Source organism: Cheilinus undulatus, linkage group 21 (genome assembly GCF_018320785.1).
Source record: "Cheilinus undulatus linkage group 21, ASM1832078v1, whole genome shotgun sequence".
NCBI classification, from domain to species: Eukaryota; Metazoa; Chordata; class Actinopteri; order Labriformes; family Labridae; genus Cheilinus; species Cheilinus undulatus.
The window spans coordinates 20,930,346-20,950,964 of NC_054885.1; the positions used below are offsets into that span (position 1 = coordinate 20,930,346).

Below are 20,619 nucleotides of genomic sequence, written 5' to 3' on the forward strand. Positions count from 1 at the left end.
TAACTAAGGGAATTTTAGCAGTGATGAGGCTCACAATAAAACTAAGAACTGATTTATGCCATTTCAGTTTAATAAAAGTATTACACTGTTCCAAAACTAACTAGAATCACATATTTAACTATTGTAAAGGGCTATATGAATAAAGTACATTTACATTTATTTATACAACTATTTTTTATTAAAAATAATATTAAAAATATTATAAAATGTTACTGGTTGAACACTTGAAAATCTGAGGATTTCTTAAAAGGGAGCAGAGGTGGGTCCTTGTGCCTGATCGGTTAGAACCACTGACCTAAACCACCATCTTTGAGCCAGCTTTTCCATTTTTAAAAAGATATATGGCATAAAAATTGGCACTCAATATTTGTAGTCGGGGACAGGGGAGCAGCTTGGGATTTTGGGCCCCCAGAAAGAAAATTGTGCTGGATGGCCAGCCAAACAAAAATATTGCGTCGCTTTTCAAATATTGATGAATTTCAATGTACTTTCAGACCATAATTTCCCTTTATTAATGAGCAAAATTTTAACTATGGTAAAATTGAATTTACTTACTATTATTATTAATAATATAATTGATGATGTACTTTATAAAATAATATGCCAGGCTCTTTCATGCTTGATCAAGATGCAAACTATTTAGTTTAATTTTTCTCTTGCTCACTGACGTTAAGTTGCTTTTGATTTAATGACACTAACTACAAAGAAGAAAAAAGAAAACACACTTCTTATTTCAGGTTTGCTACGCTCATGGTCCAATAATTAAATGGAGACAGATGATCAGTTTAACTGGGAAGCAAATTGGTTTTAAAATCACAAAAACAGATTTCACAAGAACTTCATATTAACATTTAAATGTTGAACGAGATGGCTGTGAAAAATAAATGACAGTGTTTTTATGTCTGTGGATTTTATTCTAGTAATTTGTGGAACCTGATAACAGCTGTCTTAGGTATGCTCCCTCTTCACTGGCGGCATGTAAAAGACAAATTAAAGGGGTGATGCCCACGCTGTGATGGAAACCATCTTGCCATGAAAGTGTAAGTTGTTTTGCACGCTGGCACTGACTTTCTCTGAAAACCTCTTGATGGTGTCAAAGGGACAGAGTAAACAATGAGTAGGCATGCAGGTAAACCAGGGAAGTGCAAGTCCCTATTGATAACAAATTAAGCATGGCCGTAATTGTTCAATCACACAGACCAAAGGCTGCTTTGAAGATGGGATGTGGGTAAGCCATTTTATAGCACTGACTGCTGCTGGTGTTTTGTTACATATGAAGGCATGAGTATGAAGCTACTGCATGGTTGAGGACTCAGTGAGAGGGAGGCATGTCTACACTGGTGCATCAGTTGAGTCTGCCATTCAGAAAAATAACAGCCATTCAGTAAGATACACTATGGATGGCTGACAGCCAGTTGTCTCACACAACATTAACATGGCTTTTTAAAATAGAGTAACCAAGATCAATTAGATGCATTTGCTGAAGTTTCTACAAAGGCGACTTCAAAAAACAACACAATAGAAACCATGTTGATCTGTTTGGACGATAAAATATGTAAAAAAAAGGTGAATGTATTTTAATGTATGTTTAGCCTTTGTCTTTTGACCATCATCATGCCTCCAAATCCCCTTTAATGAATATGTATTCACACATCCGTTCCTATAATTAACATGTTCCTGAGTAAACCCAATCATGTCCTACCCATCATGCCTCATACCCACTGATCTCTCCCTGCTGCCTCTGTCTGATGTGTTAATTGCACCTGTATGGTGTCCTGTGACTGGTCAAAAGCTCTGTTTGTGGTTATCAATCAACCTACTACACAAGTCTAAGCAGCCTGGGCTCTTGGTCGGGCGCCAGCATCCTATTGGCTGGGCAGCATTGAGGCGGAACAGAGATGAATGACAGCTAACAAGGAAGTGGTGTAAGAAGTGGGGGTGGTGTTGCTGTATCGTGCGACATGTTAACCACCTCTGTCTTTATTCATCAGACCAGGCTGGATGCCCTAAAACACAGCTGGTTAGAGCTAGCCGCTCATTTGTCCATGCCAAAAATTTAATAAAACACCTTCAAAGTGAATTTCAAAACTCCAAATAAAAGCCCATCCCAGTTTAAGCTCTGGTCCCTTTTATTAGCCCGGTGTGTCTCATTTAGAAGCTCTCATGCATTTAAAAGTGAAATTAACTTTGTTGTAACAATGCTTCTTGTCAATAAATCTCAGGACATTCAATCCTCTCCACTCCCCAGATTCTGGCATAATTCTCTGATAAGTCCCTCTCTGTGAGGGTGAGCGTTGTCATCTTGGAGAATGGAGTTCATTCCAAGACTTGGGAGATATGGGATTGTCTTTTACGCACTGTGACCCTACAATAAAAATGCCAGAAGCAGAATCTGGACTAATCACTGAACATAATGTTTCTCCACATGTTCAGGTTCCCACGTGTAATATGTGGCATGCTGAGTCTTGGAGCAGACATCTACTGACCACTGTAGCAGGGCCCATGCTCACAGGTGCTGACAATCAGGTCACAATCAGGCACGTGATTGCCAGCATCTGGGGGTTCAAGAAGCTCAAAACAAGAGACAAGGGCTGTGTCCAAAACCACTCACTCATTCCCTACTCCCTATCCACTATAGTGAGCAGCATAGTGGACTATATAGTGGACTCAACTGCAAAACACAAAAATGATTTCGGACACTACTCCGGCTCTGAGCAATGACGTCATCGCTGTCTCACAATTAAAACGTTCAGCAACCACGGCTCGTAGATTTCAATGATATTACCGGTAGAATTTCACTGAAAACTGATACTAAATGTGATGTACTTCCCCAAAAAATAAAGATACTAATAGATAGGAGCACAGCTTGTTAGTGGCTACGTCACGTCACGTCCTTGTGTTGCTCTGATTGGCCCGTAAAGATGTGACAGACAGAACGTTCATCCAGTCAACCAAGTTTTTTTTCAAAGGCTCTGCCCTTTCCAAAACGCTGTCTATAAGAGGTTTACCAGATGGATGTGTGAAACACACACATCCATCTCGTGTGCCAGGTTAGTGCTGGAGCAGATGGACCAAACATGTATCTGCTGGAATTTAGGGGTAAGCTGGTTGGCATTGGCATAAAAATTTTGGCAAATTTTGCATGGATGCAACCCACATACTCAACTCTGCTGCTCATCCCACAAATACATGCTCCTTACAATTGTGGTGTCAATTTAAAGGGAAATAAACAGACTTTCCAACGGTTCAAGATTTATTGCCAGTAAGTATTGTTAAAACAAAGAAATAATCTAACACAAATTTATTTTCTTTTGTGCCATTGTTTTAAATTTATTTTTGGCACCAATATATCACTTTTTCATGTGGGTCTGGGTGTCACGGCGTCTTCAATCAACTTTAAACAACAAAAGGCTTGAACAGTGTAGTGTATTTTGTTGATCTTAAATTAAAGTAGTAGTTCTAACAGTGGTGACTATGATAATGCTGGATGGTGAACTACTCTTTTAAATGCAAGCACATGGTCATCAGCCTGTCTGCTTATGTGAAAATGGACAGTGAGTGAGCAGCGAGCAGGAATTTGACCAGCAGAGCCTACCTGGTATCACTCTTAGCCAGAGTAGGGGCCCCGATGTGCCGCTACCTGCCCGTGCACATCTGTCTGCTCTCAGTCTTCCTCTCAATGGCACCCTCGCCTTAGATCATCTCCTCTTCCTCCACGCTTGAGTTGCACTTGGCCTGCGTGGAAAAAATGTGGACCGTCTCTCGCCTCTCTTCTCTCTGGCACTTTGATGTCTCAAGTGTGATTGCTCTTGGATTGTGGCCGCTTTCCCTTGAAGGTTTTGACATGAAAAGCAGGCTGGGCTCTCAGGTTTATCCCATGGCCAGTGATCCAGGACTAAAACAATCAGCCGGCTCACTGTGGGATACTATTACCGGAGAGAGTGAGGCACCGAGCATAGGGGCTTCCTCAGCCATGAAATACACTTTTCCTCCAAGTTACAAACACATTTGAGGTGTGTTGATTGAATTATACCAACCCACGCTCCTGCTAATAGATTTTAGTCTGAAGTTTGTGCAGACCACTGACACTTTATTAGAGAGAGAACATTTCTGGTGTGTTTGCAAAGAAATGGACGACTAAAGTGATTCAACATTTGTAATGAATTAAAAAGAAATGAGGCCAGTAATTGCCGTTAAGATTGACCCGTTCTGATAAGTATGATAATGTGACATGTCATTAACAGCAGAGGCATAAGTGACAACCCTTAAGCTTCACTTACACTTTCATTAAATATTGATCTTATCTGTGCTCATTGCTGCTCCAGCCTGCAAATTACACCAGATAGAAATATTCCCATGACAGCAGAGCCAACGATAATCATCCATCTTTGTGTGACATTTGGCAGAACTCTTGTTTCATGAGCTGGAGAGCCATTGTAGTGGGTGAGAAAGAATAATAATGTGTGGTGTTCATGATCGCCGTTATGCTAGATCGTATCTTATCAAAATGAGAGCAGAGTGTGACAGTTAATCCACTTCAGCCATGTCTGTCAAGGAAAAAGGGGATGACTATCCTGAATCTTTTAATTCAGATTTTAACACACTGATAGTTTTTTGCCCATGAGATACAACGACTTCTACATGAGACAAAGCCAGGGGGGTTTCTGGGAGCCTTCGGCATGAAGGGGTCCTCGGAGTTAGAAAAAAACATGGACTGTTCTAAATTTAAGCTACGATAACAAAAATGAATTTCAAACCTAAGTGCTCTCCATTACTTATGAAAACAATAAAAATGCTAATTTTATTTGTTGCCTCTCTTTAAACTCTTTGCATCAAGTATCCCATTTTCAACTTTTATCCAGTTTTCCCCACTTTAAAACTCTTTTCCTGCCATTTTTTTCCTCGTCAACTCTAACCTCTTTATGCCACTTTTAATCCAACTTTTTATTCCTTTAATTATTTTTCCTTAAAATGTCTCAGTTTCTTCTTATTTACTATCTGACATCTTTACATTTAGGTACACCATGGCATAGCTATAAAGTCTTTCTAACAAGCAATTGACAGCCGTGGCCAAATACTTTTGTCCATATAGTGTAGTGATAAGACTATATTATGCTTTAAGATCACTACCAGTAAACAGAGAAATTTCACATTCAGTCATGTGTGTGTAAAGTAATCCAAGTCCATTTCCGTGACCTTTATGGCTCTGAAATACAACTCAATCATAATTATTCACTTAAGCGTACAGTAGTGTCAACGTAGCGCTTCTGCTGTCCACTGTAAGTGTGTGACATCAGAGTGGTCACATGTCTATAAAAAGTCCACACCAAAAAGCCACATCCACCAGCAGCTAGCCAGTTAGCTAGAACTGGTAGAGACCAAAACTGAGCTAAAAGACCACAGCAAAACACCTAATGAATTATGTTTTTCTTTATTTATTTTTTTTACAAATACAGTCATAGAGATGAACTGTTTTTTGTGTTTGTCAATTTTCTGTATTTATTTCAAACACATGGGTATTTCAAAGTTGCTTTAACAGCTGACCAGTCAAGATCCAAAGTGGGATAAAGGTAAACAGGTTCCCAGAGTTTTTTCAAGCCACAAAATCATTCTTACTATTTTTTGTAATTGTTTTTAAACAACATATAACATCTGGAAGTTTCACACTAAACTCTTAAGTTTTACACTTGGATTTACACTGTCTATAGAAAATATTCACCCCTTTGTATGTTTTAACCCCTTTATTGATTTTATGAATGAATCATGGTCAATATTATTTGGATTTTTTTGTGGGGGAACTTCTTCAATATCAAAGTGAAAACAGATTTCTACAAAGTCCATCCATCCATTTTCTATACCACTCATCCCGTTGGGGGTCGCGGGGGGTGGAGTCTATCCCAGCTCTCATTGGGTGAGAGGCGGGGTACACACTGAGCTGGTCGCCAGTCAATCATAGGGCTGACATATAGAGGCAGACAACCGGGCACATTCACATTCATACCTACGGCCAATTTAGAGTCACCAATTAACCTAATGAGCATGTTTTTTGGTGTTAGCAGGAGAACCCGGGAGAACCTATGCATGCACGGGGAGAACATGCAAATTCCGCACATAAAGGCCCTGACCAGGAAGCAAACCAGGGACCTTCTTGCTGTGAGGAAACAGCGCTAACCCCTGCACCGCCATGCAGCCCGATTTCTACAAAGTAATGTCAATTAAATTAAAATATGTTGGATAAAATAAGTGACTGCATAAATATTCATCCCCTTTAAAGTGACTGACAGAGGTCCAGCCAGTTGGTGCTATTCCCACAATTAGTGAAATGTGGCTCATCTGAATGCAGTGAATGTTTCACAAATGAATGTTGTTGTAAAAAGACACGTGTGTCTAGAAGGTCCAATCCAATTGGCAAGGTAAGCAAAAAACGTTCCCTTATAAACAGTTGAAGGTTAAAACAGCTGTCTTCTTTCTTGGCAAACTCGTGCATGATTCTGTTTTGAGAAAGTCAAAAGTGGCTTAGTGATGATCTATGCACCTTATAAACATGTTTCTAGATTTAGGTAGTCCCATATTATCCAAAAACAACACATTTCAGTGTCATTGTCTTTTCCTACATTGCAAAGCATGAATGCAAGCTGAAACAAGTCCATTTAAAGCCAAAGACATCTGAAGGACATCCTATCTGCAGTGTGCTAAAGCCACAAGTAATGCCCATTCTGTCTGTGCAGCTGAAGTTCTGCTAAGGATTCGCTGATTGCTATGCTAGCTGTGGCTCTCCGGTGTTGCCTTGTCATTCAAGGAGCTAGAAATACCAGAGAACCCAATAAGTCCTGGCATTAGCCATTACCATTGTTGTCTTAATGCCTCTTCAATTATCCACAAGCAGCTCTTTCAGGAGACCACTGTCAGAACCTCCCCCACTGGTTTTTTCACCAATTTTGTCCCTGATTATGTGGATCAATGGGCATTAAAGGACCCAGGCAAAGACAAACACAGTATTTTGGGGGGTGCGGGAGATGGGGTCTACTTTCAAACAGAGCAGAAATCCCTATAACTACCTGTGTGCCAGGGACAAACGGAGATGGCTAATCAGTCGTCAGTCCCACCACACACAGTGTTTATTTAGCCACAGCTCAGACCAGACACTTTTAATCTATTTTGCTTTTCCCTGCAGAACTTGCAAACCGCAGAAATTATTTCTTTCAGTCTCTGTCCTTCTCTCTGTCACACTTACATGAAGCAACACAAACATGCTAAAGAGTTTAAAGTTGTTAAAGAAGCTTAATGAGTGATGGGACAGTTTCTAAACCCACACATTTTTACGTTTAACACATAAGTAAAGCTTTTTAGGAGTGTATTTTTAATGTAACATGGACAGGATATTTGCTCTTAAGAAGATGAAAATGCAAAAAATCTGTTAAGACTGTTTAAAAGAAAAATTTGAAAAAGGCTGAAATTCATACTGATCCCTGGTTACAGCCTTCATATGCAATTAAAACAACCAGAACAGACATTTACAATGTATGTTTCTACTGTGTCATGAAGTCCCAAGAAGATTATGCAAATCAGGAGAAGGAAACAAAGAAAATGCACTATGTAGACTTACCATATAGCATGCCATGCATCTTACTATGCCTTATTTATTAATTTATTTGTTTACTATGTTAGCTCAATTTAGCCATAGTAGCTGTTTTTAGTTTATAGCAGCTATGGGCAGGGTTTAGTGTCGGTAAACAATGGCTGTCTGTGGCTTGTACATAGCTATAGTGGCACATTTTTCAGAGCTGAAAAACATTTCTGTATAAAATGAAGATCAAAGAACGCCACATAAGCTTTTCTTGGTGGAAAATATGTTTTTGCTCTCCTCCCAACAGGCTGGGGCATGAGTTTGATTCATCAACTGGCTCCACTGATAGTGAACAACAATGACTGCCTGCCAGGCTCTCTTTATATGTTTTACTCCCCATGACTGTACGCCAACTACGTCATACAGTCATGTGTATACATATTAGGCAAGTAGGGCACTAAGGATTCATTGCAGGGCCCAGTGTGCCACAACCTGGGGCTTGGGGGTGACCAGACACATATCAGGGTCATTGACGGATAAGACTTTTCAAAAGGTCAATTTTAAAATACTAAAAATAAGGATATATTTGGCTATTGTTCAAACATTTGGAATGTAGTGTACACATACATTTATGCAAAAAACTCAAATTAAGAGATTTTAGTGTTTTTAAAGTTGAATTAATAGGACACAGCCTTAAAAAAAAGTCATTTGGGGCGACCATGATTTATCTCAAAATTAATATATTTATTTAGCATTACTAATAGTTTAACAAGTATCAGTAATTAAACAAACAGCTTAAGAAGGCCAGGCTTGAGTGCCCTTTCATTTTTTGTAAACCATGATTTTATAAGTTTATTCTATAATGTATAATCTATAATAATGTATAAAATATAATCTATAATTCAACACGTGTGTTGCTCAGCAGCCAAGGTCAAGCTTGACGGCATGATTTTTGTCTGTGCCTTTTCACCCTTTGAATATGAAGAGACCACAGGTGGTTTTCAAGCCCCTTGGGACATCCACGGCATGATCAGGAGCCAGTGGCTACCCTTCTACCTGGCCTAACAGTGCCTAAGACCATGCTTACATGCCACATCCACCCCTCACTCTGCCCTAAGGGTGAGGACTTTATTTTTCAATAGATTATTTTCCCATTGCCCTGGAAATATGCAAGGACATCCAGAGCACAACCAGGGTTATGTCAATCCTCGTTCACATCCAGTAATGCCCTCAGAATGCTTACTTGCTATAGACGCCCAACTAAACACTGTGCACAGTCCTGTATGTTTTTTCACTCTGACTGGCCTGTAACAAATGTGACAGAATGTTCGTCCAATCACCTTCTGAGACTTTTTTCAAAGGTTCTCCCAAACACTGACGATGGACATGCCACACACCAAGATGGATGTGAGGCATGTCCCAGAGCATCTGGTGGTCAGCTTAACTTAGGGGCCAGTCAATAGTAGGCATCTCTGTCAATGTATTGATTATGGCTGTTTTGGCTAATGTACAGATGGTCTAGGTAGACTACAGAAAATTTCACACTGGAACAAAAAAGATGTCTGAATCTTAATCTACCTATCCTGTTAGGTTCAATTGCCTGGATCTAAATTTAGACTCTGGTTCCTGCAGAGTTCCTCAAAGAGGTCCTGAGGAAAGTTCTTGCTGTCTACAAAGCAGCTCAAAAATACGTAAAAGTAAGTAGTTTTCTGTGTCTTTCTGTGATATTCTTAGTGATGTTATAGAATTTTTACATATGTAGAAATCAAATTAAATAAATAAGATTCCTAAGGAGTTTAAACAAATCCAAATTGTCACAACCCTAACACGTCTCTCTTTATTGCCTCCACTAAGGTATTTCTTTGGTGTTTGAACAGGTGTGGATGAAAGGGCCACAGGTGAGCAAGCTGCACCTTTAGAGGATTGACTGTCCTGTGACTCACCTGAGTTCTGACCAGCCTCCTCCAGGCTGATCAAAGCCGCCTCTGCCAGTCAGTTCAGCAATGACGACACTGACAGCCGACTGTTTTCACCACAGTTTGGCTGATGAGCAGTTAGAGGGACGTGTTGTGAGGTGATATGTATCTTTGGATTAATTGTCACACCTGCGTTTAATTCACAAAGACGCCGCTGACGGTCGTCTCATCAGAGATCCATCAACACTAAGCCACAGCTGCCTCACTCAAAGGAAAAAAAGTGTTAATAATCTTCCTGTCCTGGATGTTAATGTGTTGATGTGCATGCTTTAATATGAGATGGAAAAATCCTGTAACGCGGACTTCTGTCTACACTCTCACAAAGCTGGTAAATATCACCACTAATTGTTGTAGTGTATCAGGATAGTTATTAACCCTTCAGGCAGGATATGACACCAGTAATGGTTAATAGTTTAATAGTAAGTCAGACAAGCTCTGTCTAGACTACAACTTTAACCAAATAAGATATATAGTTAACAACAACCTACTTATAGTTAAATTTAAGTTGACTACTACTTCTTTTAGATGACTAAAAAAAACACCAGTTGAAACCTGTATTAAACTTCAGGTCTGTGCTTAAATGTAAGTAATTGGACTGCCTGATTAGTCTCACTTTAAATCAGCATTAACCCATTAAATACATACTGCATTGATAGTTATGGAGATGGATGCTAGATTAGAGGGTATAGAAAGTTGTCCGACAAGGTGTATAAGTAACAGCCACATAGCAGGAAAGAATGGAGCCAATTTCCCATGATGCATTTCTGTTTGCAAGTGCAAAGAAATATGGCAACTGATGCTGAGTGCAGCACAAAGGTTTAGGACAGACTCCAAATCTAATACACATTTATCTGAGGAACAGCTGCCCTATCATTAGAGCATTTACCTAAAATTTAGTTTAAAAGTGAAGTATTTGAGTATTTATTTTTGCCATTTAAAACACCTTTTCTACCCATTTTTGCAATGTTAAACCAATTTTTGCCCAATTTTTACCACTTTTCATTACTTTTGCCACCCATATTTGTAATTTTAAATGCATTTTTGCTACTTTAAAAATCACATTTAAACACCTCTTCTGCCCATTTTTGTCTCTTTTAATCTATTGTTGCCACTTTCTGCCAAGTGCTGCCTTTGTTGACCCATGCTTGCCACTATTAACCTCTTTCCCCATTTTATATACCAATTTATGCCAATTATAATTTCATTTCACTATTTTTATGTCAATTTATGCCTTTTTTTAACCATTTTTTGCCACTTGCAACCCATTCTCACTGTTATTTCTGTGTGTTTTTGTCACTTTTAACCCTTTTTTACCTCTTCAGCCTATTTTTGCTTCTAATAACCCATTTTTGACACTTCAAACACATTAACACCACTTTTGACCTGTTTCTGCTACTTTAAAGTTCCACTTTCATTATTTTTTCTGCCCGTTTTCGCCACTTTTAACCGATTTTAATTATATTTTAAGAACTCTTCACTCAGTTTTGGCTTCATTTAACCTGCCAAATTGAGCAATGTCATGAAATATGATTAACATTTGTGCTATGCTCAGTTTTCTTGAACTGATGAAATTATCATGCAATCATTTTTCAGAATATACTGTCTCCCCAAAATTCCTCGTGGGTCAGATGAAATCTGCTCACTGGCTGGGCTATATGATACACCTGGTATAAAACATTAACGTTACACCATCATGGGTCCTTAATGCATGATGTGCCTGATTTAGAGACACCCAAAACATGTATAAAAATAATAATAACTATAATAATAAATATATTAAGTAGTTCTTAAACAGGATCCAGAGCTGGCTCTTTGAACTGGCCCATTCACAAACAAGCCATCAATAGTTTATATGATGATCAACATGAATGCGTTTTCTCAGCTCATCTTGGTGATAAAAAAATAATATATTAAAAGGAAAACAGAGTAAAATAAATCTATGACAGTGTAAGCATTAAATGACAAGGAGGAATGTAACGCATTAGCACATAAGCAAATCTTTCCAGTTGTTTCTGTTAGAAAAGAGTGTGTTTATCTTGGAAGCTGCCATTCAGGATGTGCTGACTTTGTGCTTGTTTTGATTTGACAGGAACGAATAACACGTGTTTTCATTATGTCTCCTTTGCAATAATTTGTTCTTATTCATTGTGACAACTGTTAAACCAGTCAGATAAGAAATGTGCAAATCTATATGAATAAACACATCTTCACAGTAGAGGTTGGAGCTCCTGTCACTCCAGTCTGATAAAAATTTCAGAAGCCAGAGATGTTGCAACTTGTCACAAGAAGGCAGAGAGCGAAAAATATGCTATCACACATTTATTGCTGGAAAAGTAATGACGAATAGCAAAAATGCATGATTGAGCGAAGCTGATGATCCACTGAAAGATAAATCACAGGTTGGATGGTTACCTGCGTCCCATAGACTAAGCTCTGTTGTCTGTTTGGGGTCATATGACGGGAGGGGAGGGGAGAGGATCAGGGAGGAAGAGTAGAAAGACAAGGTGAGACCACCTCCTTCCTCAATTCTTACTTTTACCTGTGCTGAGCTCTAACAGCCACCTGGAAACATCTGGGGAATATTTCTTACTTTTATTCTTAAAGCTTTTTGATCAGAGCGTTGGGATGAATTGTGGAAAACCAGCATCATTTTAAGAGTCATCCTGGCCCTTGTTGGTGGGCAGACACCTCTCATTGGACTCTTCATATCATGGACATGTTTGGCCCAAGGCAGCTGGTATCTACTCTCCTGCCTGCAGTTTTCCATTCGCCTGCAGCTCACTTTTTCCCAGCATTCCCAACCAGACTGAGCTCCCAACCTCAGATCCTGATCCCGGGGCCTTTTATCAGCTATGAATCCTTAAGGAGTTATCTGCAGCCGGAGCCATGCAAGGAGGCTTTGCTGCTGGCCACACATGCGGTTGGGATGGGGCCACTCACAGGGGGCATAGGTGAGTTTGCTGCTGTGGCAGTAAAACAGAACTGAAACAGGACTTTTGTAGCCAAACTGGCATTCTGTGACCACAGTGTCTATGACAGTCTAAGTCAGCACCATTGGATTCCAGTGTAAATGTTTACATAAGATTAGCTAACAGCTCGTAACTAACAATCAATTATCAAGCTGTGTTAAAGTGGGCCTAATGATGGCTGCGTTAATTATCCAATCTAGGCCCATTAGTTCTTTGTCGCCCGTTGGCGATTGTGTAATTGGTGCTCGCGCTGTGCTTTCCAGATGAACAGAGGCCAGTGAAGCAGCGTCGCGCGCGGGCCAACTACAGCAGCTGGCAGTTGGAGGAGCTGGAGAAGGCCTTCGAGACCACCCACTACCCCGACATCTTCATGAGGGAAGCCCTGGCTGTCAGACTGGACCTCATCGAGGCCAGAGTGCAGGTAACTTCACACTCAATGTTCCATTCACATTAGAATTTGCAGCTGAAGCCAAACAGGGGCTGATGCAGGCTCTTCTCTCCCAGCTTGTGTTGACAACATTATTTAAATCCTCAGATGGGTGCATGTTTAAAAATCTATTCAAGGGGTCAAACTTTCATAAGTGGAAATGACAAGTTGCAATATTGTAGCAATACATTTTATTTAAAATGAAAGGACACATTTCGTATGAAAACATTCTTAAATGTCAGCTTCTGTGCAACAACTTCCTATTCTGTAAAACCGTGGACATCAATTAGATTCCTACAAGGACCAGATTTTTCCTTGACTGACATTTTAAGGGCCAGTCTATCACATATACAAAAAAATAAAAAAAGATTTTGGTCAAATTTTTTATATTTTTGTTCAAATAAAATAGTTTTATATTCTTTCAAATGTACATACATTTTTGCAGTTAGTAGAGAGACCAGTCCTGATCACCTGTTCTGCAGCCAGCCACAAGGGGGCGAATGTGATATTTCGGTCACATATTTCTTGGGTTCTCATGTTGTCCATTACTGGGCTTGACAACAATATACAGTATAGTGATTGTTGAAAAACATATGCAGAGAACTGGTCTTTTTTTATTCAAAGGAAGGGAGAATCGTGGTCCCTAATTACATAGTAGTTTCAGAGAATTAAGTGTGATTATCTGGTAATTTTTCAAGAATAAGGTGGCGATTAGCTTTTAATAATTTGGCATTTTAAGCAGCTGTTTATCATGCATCATATTTGCTTATTTTGGCTGGTGGATGGATTTCTGAAAAAATTATCAAATGTTAAATCCTTCCAGACAAAACTGACAATTGTTTTTGGGACTATTTTAATAGCTGTAGACATTTAAAGAAAGAAAAGGTACCATAAATAATAATTTAAAAAAAACACACATTTTCCTCATATATGCATATTTTCTTAATTTGATCTTCTGGGGGCCAGATGGAAAGCTGTTTGGCCCGCCAGTTGATGATTACCACTGTAAAGAGTTAAAGTCTGGATTATCCAAAGATGCATTTCAAAATTTATTTTTTAAGTTAATATGAGACCTTAGCAGTCTGTGCAAGTCAAATACTTTATTAGGCTTTTTACTAAATATAAATCTTGCAAAATGCTTTTTTGTATGTTTTATGGTTTGTTTATTGGAAAGGGTTTCTTCAACACATTTTGTGTTGATATGCATTATGTCTATTGTTTTTAATGCCTTAAGACTTTATAAAGTAAACTGAGTGGAGTTACAAATGTGTCTTCTTTGTTTGTTGGTTTTACATTTATAAAGAATGTGGAATTTTTCCCAAGTTAAAACAATTTAATCTGCTGTTCAATAAATAGAAGACATAGATTAGTACAGTTTAAAGTAATTCACCGTTTTATTATTCTAGGGACATGCACCATAAGTTTTACCCCTCTGTGTCTCCAGTGTGTGATCAATGTAAAGTGATGGTGTGCTGTTGTATTTATTTTCAGACTGGCTGTTTATTTATCTGTTCTGGTCTAGATTTTTCCTTTTTCTCTGCATAAGAGGACAATCCGTCCTGACAAGGACTTTGCTCTTTCTGGAGCCTCGGAGGACTCCTCAGTGTTCCCTGCACACATGTAAACAGTAATGGCCAATGGTGTTTGCAAAAATGATTCTTAAAAACTGAAAGCTGGTGTATGAACTGGTTTCAGTTATCCACTCAGAAAAAAAAGTCAATTAATAATGTGAAGTGCCAACTCACCTTATTAATATGTGTGTGTGTGGGTGTGTGGGTGTGTGTGTGTGTGTGTGTGGGTGTGTGTGTGTGTGTGTGTGTGTGGGGGGGGGGGGTTATTATCAACATTGTGTTATTGGTTATCATAAAATATGTTGAGACAAATATTTTACAAACAAATAAGCAAAATTATCCTGATAGTAAAATCAGAGCAGAAAAGCAAAATTAATTTATATTTTAGTAATAGTTTTATATTTTCATGTCTTTGTAAATAAAGCTTTATTCTTTCATTTGTGTCCAGGTCTGGTTTCAGAACCGGCGTGCCAAGATGAGACGACAGCTGAAACTGCAGGGCCAGCTCACCGGTCATTATACAAACAGAGACATTGATGAAACGTCTGAGAAACCAAGCAGAAGTTTAAAACAGCAGACGGAGAGTTCTGACAGCGAGCACTGGGAGAGACGACAGGAAGGAGACAACAATCCATGGACAAAAGCTGCATGTGCTGCTCTGAGTGTGCGTGTGCAGCCTGTGACCCCCAGGCCGGGGAAGTGGGAGAAACCAGAGGGGCTAAGCTCAGAGGAGCTCCGCTCCTGCAGCATTGCCAAGCTGAGAGCCAAAGCCCGAGAGCACGAGGCTGAGATCCACAGCACTGTGAACACGTCAGGAGGAGACACACAAACACAGGAAGCTGATGCCACGCATGATGATTGATCGCTTAACAATCTTCCTGTTTGTGCAGATAATCTTAGCCAGGAGAACACTCTTTATTTTTACAATGCTCAAAACCTACTTTTCAGGCATCATTCCTTTTTTTGTTTTCTTTGTCAAATGTTCACCTTTTTTTCTTTCCTTTTTAACATTATAAACAAAAATTTACTGATCTCTGTTTTGATTTTTATTTCAGTTAAGACTTTTGTGACATTTCTGGCACTTTTGATGTACAAGTTATTAAGTTCTTTAAAATGATGGTGCTTGAAAAAAGCACCGCTATGATAAAAAACTAAAAACTTTAACAAGATTCTGCACCTTGATTTTTAAAAAATATCTCTGCAGTAAAAGACACGCACATGTGTTTCCACACTCTGAAAAAAACTTCCATCACAAGTGATTGGTTTTGTCAACTCTAAATGATGGACATTATAGATGGACCCATCGTAGATCAGAGTGACAAATGATGAATGCTAACACTGTAACATATCAATCTATCTGGGCTGAAATGGGATATGCATAAATCATTTCTACATGATTTCACTAATGGCAGGCTCATTCCTGACCTCTCAGGTTACAGAGGATGTCTGCATGCAGACACATGTCCTCACAGGAAACAATGGGAGTAGCTGGAGGGTAAGAATCATGAAAAATGGGTATATAAAGCATGCTTGTCTATTTTTTCAAACTATATTAATCAAAGGAATAGATTTTTTTTTGTGTGACACAAATTCTATGAAGAGCTGTAACTCCCAAAGATGTGAGACAGAAGTCATTGAACCTTGGTGCAAGTGACGCGGACAGCTTGGCACTTATCTAGCTGCTGTTTGACTAAATACTGTAAGGGCTATGAAAAACAAAGATCAGAGCAATATGAAAGTGAAGGATCAGTGATTTTAAAATGTTACATTTTAAGATTCACAAAGAGAAAGAAGTGATGGAAAGCATATAAGTTGATAAAACTAACAACAACATGATGAAAAGATACTGGTTTAAAACAGTGGTTCCCAAATGGTCTAACATCTGGACCAACAACCACCTCCTTGACTTCAAATCACAAAACAAAGTTGTTAAACTTTTCACTCCAAGCCAAATGTTTTTCTTAGGGCTGTCAAAATTTATAACATTAATTGCGATTAACTAAGGTCCACAATTAGTGCACTCATTTTTTTTCACTTTGGTTAATCCACATCAGCATGTCCCTGCAGCCACAGTGATGCAAAATAAATCCACCCCTGCTCCTTAATTTCTCATCTTTGTTTAAAACAACAAATCACAGACAGCTCAGTTGACAAGTCAAAATTCATCTGCACCTTTTGTCATCAAACATTACCTTTTTACTTTTACCTTATTTCATTTTCAGTCCATCAGAAGTTCCTTTGTCTTTGGACAAGTTAATGTAAAAATCTTCAATCTAACTATGAAAGCAGTTCTGTGTCCAAACAGGAAGTCAGTTCCCCTTAGTTTAATACAATAAAGAATCCAAAATGACACAGCAACAGTTTTGAATGCAAAATATTGGAATTTTAAATGGATGCAATTATTCATGATTAACTACAGATATTCTGAAATTAATCATGATCAAAATTGGCAACCCTAGTTTTAAGACTGGGGCAGTTTAGACTTGATATAGAACATAGGATGTGATGAGCAGAGAGATAGAGACATATCCTTCAAAATAAAACTACGTCATAGACTTTTGCCAGATATTACTTCTAGACACACATGCCCAATACTGAAAATGTTTTCTCCACCCACTCCACGACCCACCAGCTGAGAAACAAGGGTTTAAAACGTAAAACAGTCATATTTCAAGTTAATCTATGAATGGCTATGTCTCTCAATTTTATATAAGAATCCATAAGAACTGTTAAGATAAATCGGGTTAATCAGGATTAATAAAGATCTACAATTAGTGCAAACATTTTTTAATCACAATTATTATCGTCCCTTTCAACACACTTTCATGTCCACCACGTCTCCTTAATATTTCATCTTAATTTCAAAACCTTACAGACAGCTCAGTGGAAGGTCAGATGTCGTCTGAACTTTTTTAACATTGTCTCATTTCATTTCAATCCATAACAAGTTCCCTTTAACGCGTAAAAGTTCATGTAAAATCTTTGATCTAACAATAAAAGTACATCTGAATTTAAACAGGGAGTCAAATATAACTAGTCTAAGGCAGGAGAAAAATAAAAAATGGCACAAAAACAGTTTAAAATGCAATTAAAAGGGTGTGATTAATCCCAATTAACGACAGAAATACAGAGATTAATTGCATTTAGAAATTGTATTATTTTTGGCAATTTTTGTATATAGATACACTATGTGTATATACACAGACATATAACATGTATGCTTATACATGCATACATATCTATTAACAGATATACATAAATAACAAAAAAGATTGCATAAAGTGATGTGTGGTCAGGCTAGATTTGTCCTGAAAACACTTCTATATTATCATATCTGATAAACACTGAAGCCCTGTAGATTAACAGCATACTTCATCTGAAATCCTGTCATCATTGTCCACCTGAAAGCATGTGTGTGACAGTCTTCTAACAGTGCAGTGTGACACTGCCACCTCCTGGGCATGAACATGTCCTCAGACAGGACTGGAGAGAGAGAAAGACCAACCCATCTTCAACATACATGAAGTGTTTTCAAAGCCCCACCAATGCATAACATTCCTCTTTTCTGATGTCCCACACCAAAAAAGACCCACAGCACTGTGTTGAGCCCTGTGAAACTCAAGCACTCATTGTTACTTATTTACTTATGAAGCAGGTCAGTGGAAAAGCTCACATTTCAAGGACTCAAGTTAAGCTCTGGTCTCGTACAAAAAGGTTTGGAGACTTTGAACACTTGTTGCTGAGGTGTCCTGGTAAGGTTTGGGGGTCAGAAATGAAGTATTTAAGTGTTAGTTATTGTTGAAGTTCAAGATACTTTTGAACAACTTTCTCAGCCAAACTTTGGGGTAATAAATCTTGATAGTAACTTTAAATATGTGGAAGTTTCTTAAAACGGGTATGCACGTTTTCAAGTATTTTGTGGAACAATGTGTGCTAATTAGGTCAGAATCCTTATATGACAATAGTTGCCCTCAATTAGGCCCCAATTAGGCCCCCACACAAAGCTGTGTGAGGTGAAAAAAATGCACGTCATAGATTCTTTTCTTGGTTCTCATGCAGCACACTGACCTCAATATGCTTGATGAGATAGCAAGCCTGGTGTTTAATTACTTCATAAATCCTGCAGAATAGTCCTCCTTCACTGATACCAGTAAAAGATTAACTTCATGGGATGGTCAGTGAAACTCTTACTGTGCATGACGATGTCAGCTAGATGGAAGCTGAGTTTTTGTCCAGCTAGAACGTTCCAATATAAAAACAAAGGGATCCATTATACATCACAGGAAGCTTATAATACAACAAAGTGTAGATAGAAATTTGTTCCATGTTCCTTTTTTATCCTAGTTCCTAGATTTGAAGATCAGGAATATTTTAGAAACTTATTAAAATTAAGTATTTCCCCACAAAACACCATTTGAAGTTGTGTGAGTTTTTAACTCATGGACCCCTTATTAACCATTAAATACAGTATATATTATAAATTGTAATTTTTTTAATCCATAAGTAATAGCCTAACACCCCATCCATCAGGATTCAGACAAGGTCATAGATATTTCCACAGAAAAACTTGTAATAAATGACATCAAAATCTTATTTGATATTGTCACATACTCCATCCTATTAATTTTATTACTAATATGCTGTGGATGATGATAAGTTGCCCTTTGTAGAGGTCAGAAAAAAGGTGTACCTCAGTGTTCCTTTCTTGGGTCACTTCTTTTAACTCTATATGAACGATATTGCCGGAAAAATGAGAAACAGAAAAATCTAAATTTATGCAGACGATGCAATTCTATACTCCACTGCACATTCAAACAATCTAGCCCTCTTTCTAAAATAAAGGATTAAGTAAGATAAAATAAAAGGCAAAAAAAATTACCTGCTAGCACTTCTTGATTATCCATCCCCTACAGCTATTCATTCTCAACCTGCCACTACCTTGAATCTCAAATCCTCAGGTTTCCTTATGTCGTACCAGCACCAACTTACACCAGTTCATCATCCTTTCCACATCCATCTGACCACAAGTTTCACTGTTATCTGCCTTTGTCCCTTGTCCATTCATCCTGTTACCCTTTGACCCTTCATCCCTGGACCTATACCCTCATCCCTTCATCCCTCATTCCCACGACTCTTACACTTATCTCTTTGTTTAAACTTCTCATCATTGATAACAATAAACTATTCTGAATACATCTTTGTTGCCACAGTCTTTGTTAGGGAAAATGTCTTTGTATGAAAACTCAGTAGGCTGTGTTACAAGTTTATGGCACTGGCAGCAGGATTAAGGATACAGGTTGAAATACTGATATCTTTCATATTGGGAGGATAATTGGTTTAAAGACATTCCCAGATTGTCTAGTTCTTTCTAAAATGACACAATGTCATATTACAATGAGACTATATTTTGAAGTGCAATATGCAGGACCCCTGAACGGGCTACATCCATTGGCAAGGCTGCTTATAAGGGGGAATAAAGGAGAAAGCATTCTGGGGCCCGCCCAAATGGGGGTCCCATGGAGGTCAGCTAAATCATAGTCCATTATAAAGTTGAGCTACGTGACCATTTTTTTAACCTGAATAATAACCACTCTTATCAAATTAAAAAAAAAAGTGTTTGTATTCACTGGTAACATAGTATGTAGCCTTCCAAAAAATGTAAACCCCTTACAAAGAACAGAATCAAAATGGGCTTAAATGGTAAAAATGGATGGAAAATGTGGTGAGATTGGATTTTAAAAGTAGCAGAAATAGGTTAAGAGTTGCAAATGTGTACGGGGATAATACATTGTCAAGTGTGGTTAGATTTTACAAAATGGGTGTAAAAATCATGAAAAGGGGTTAAGAGTGGCAATAATGGGTCAACAAAGGCAACAAGAGGCAGAAAGTGGATGAAATGGGTAAAAAGCTGCAGAAATGGGGAAAGGTGGTGACATGGGATTTTAAAAGTGGTAAAGAAATGGGTTAAAATAGGCAAAAATATCTTTAGATGGCAATGGGCTGGAAAAAGTAAGTAAAAGGGATTAAAATGTGGCAAAAATTGGTGTAAAGTAGAAAGATGAAAATGATGAAATCATGAAAATTGTGCAAAATTGACAAAAAGTAGCAT

The 20,619-nt window shown here is 38.3% G+C and overlaps 1 protein-coding gene across 1 annotated transcript; it reads left to right on the forward strand.

Annotated features, from left to right (window-relative positions):
* Positions 1–12,233: 12,233 nt before the first annotated feature.
* On the forward strand, positions 12,234–15,590 carry si:dkey-43p13.5 (retinal homeobox protein Rx1). Its single transcript, XM_041778324.1, has 3 exons — positions 12,234–12,494; positions 12,776–12,933; positions 14,959–15,590. Exons 1-3 carry the CDS (start codon positions 12,254–12,256, stop codon positions 15,370–15,372), a joined length of 813 nt encoding a protein of 270 aa, XP_041634258.1. The 5' UTR covers positions 12,234–12,253; the 3' UTR covers positions 15,373–15,590.
* The last annotated feature ends 5,029 nt before the right edge of the window (positions 15,591–20,619 follow it).